The 1,043-nt window shown below is 54.8% G+C and overlaps 1 protein-coding gene across 1 annotated transcript; it reads left to right on the top strand.

Annotated features, from left to right (window-relative positions):
- Positions 1-4: 4 nt before the first annotated feature.
- LOC106512035 (mucin-19) lies at positions 5-1,030 on the top strand (the record flags this gene model as incomplete). The annotated part of the gene is made up of 1 exon (XM_014000737.1): positions 5-1,030. A coding segment is annotated over one exon (1,026 nt), but the record flags the coding sequence as incomplete, so codon positions are not given.
- Between the last annotated feature and the right edge of the window lie 13 nt (positions 1,031-1,043).

Genomic DNA, 1,043 nt, shown 5'->3' with positions numbered 1-1,043 from the left:
AGGGACTGGACTAACAGGGACCGGACTATCGGGGACTGGACTAACAGGGACCGGACTATCGGGGACTGGACTAACAGGGATCGGACTAACAGGGACCGGACTGACAGGGACCGGACTGACAGGGACCGGACTAACAGGGACCGGACTAACAGGGACCGGACTGACAGGGACCGGACTGACAGGGACCGGACTAACAGGGACAGGACTGACAGGGACCGGACTAACAGGGACCGGACTAACAGGGATCGGACTAACAGAGACTGGACTAACAGAGATTGGACTAACAGGGACTGGACTAACAGGGACTGGACTAACAGGGATCGGACTAACAGGGACCGGACTAACAGGGACTGGACTAACAGGGACTGGACTAACAGAGACTGGACTAACAGAGACTGGACTAACAGTGACTGGACTAACAGGGACCGGACTATCGGGGACCGGACTATCGGGGACTGGACTAACAGGGACCGGACTAACAGGAACTGGACTAACAGGGACCGGACTAACAGGGACCGGACTAACAGGGACCGTACTGACAGGGACCGGACTAACAGGGACCGGACTAACAGGGACCGGACTGACAGGGACCGGACTGACAGGGACCGGACTAACAGGGACCGGACTAACAGGGACCGGACTAACAGGGATCGGACTAACAGAGACTGGACTAACAGAGATTGGACTAACAGAGATTGGACTAACAGGGACCGGACTAACAGGGATAGGACTAACAGGGATAGGACTAACAGGGACCGGACTAACAGAGACTGGACTAACAGGGATCGGACTAACAGGGATCGGACTAACAGGGATAGGACTAACAGAGACTGGACTAACAGAGACTGGACTAACAGGGACTGGACTAACAGTGACTGGACTAACAGGGACCGGACTAACAGAGACTGGACTAACAGGGACTGGACTAACAGTGACTGGACTAACAGGGACCGGACTAACAGAGACTGGACTAATAGGGACTGGACTAACAGTGACTGGACTAACAGGGACCGGACTAACAGAGACTGGACTAATAGGGACTG

The sequence above is a fragment of the Austrofundulus limnaeus genome, unplaced genomic scaffold (assembly GCF_001266775.1).
Source record: "Austrofundulus limnaeus strain Quisiro unplaced genomic scaffold, Austrofundulus_limnaeus-1.0 Scaffold3969, whole genome shotgun sequence".
Lineage (NCBI taxonomy): Eukaryota > Metazoa > Chordata > Actinopteri > Cyprinodontiformes > Rivulidae > Austrofundulus > Austrofundulus limnaeus.
Note: the sequence above shows the minus strand (reverse complement) of the source record. Positions and strands in the feature narration are given on the sequence as shown.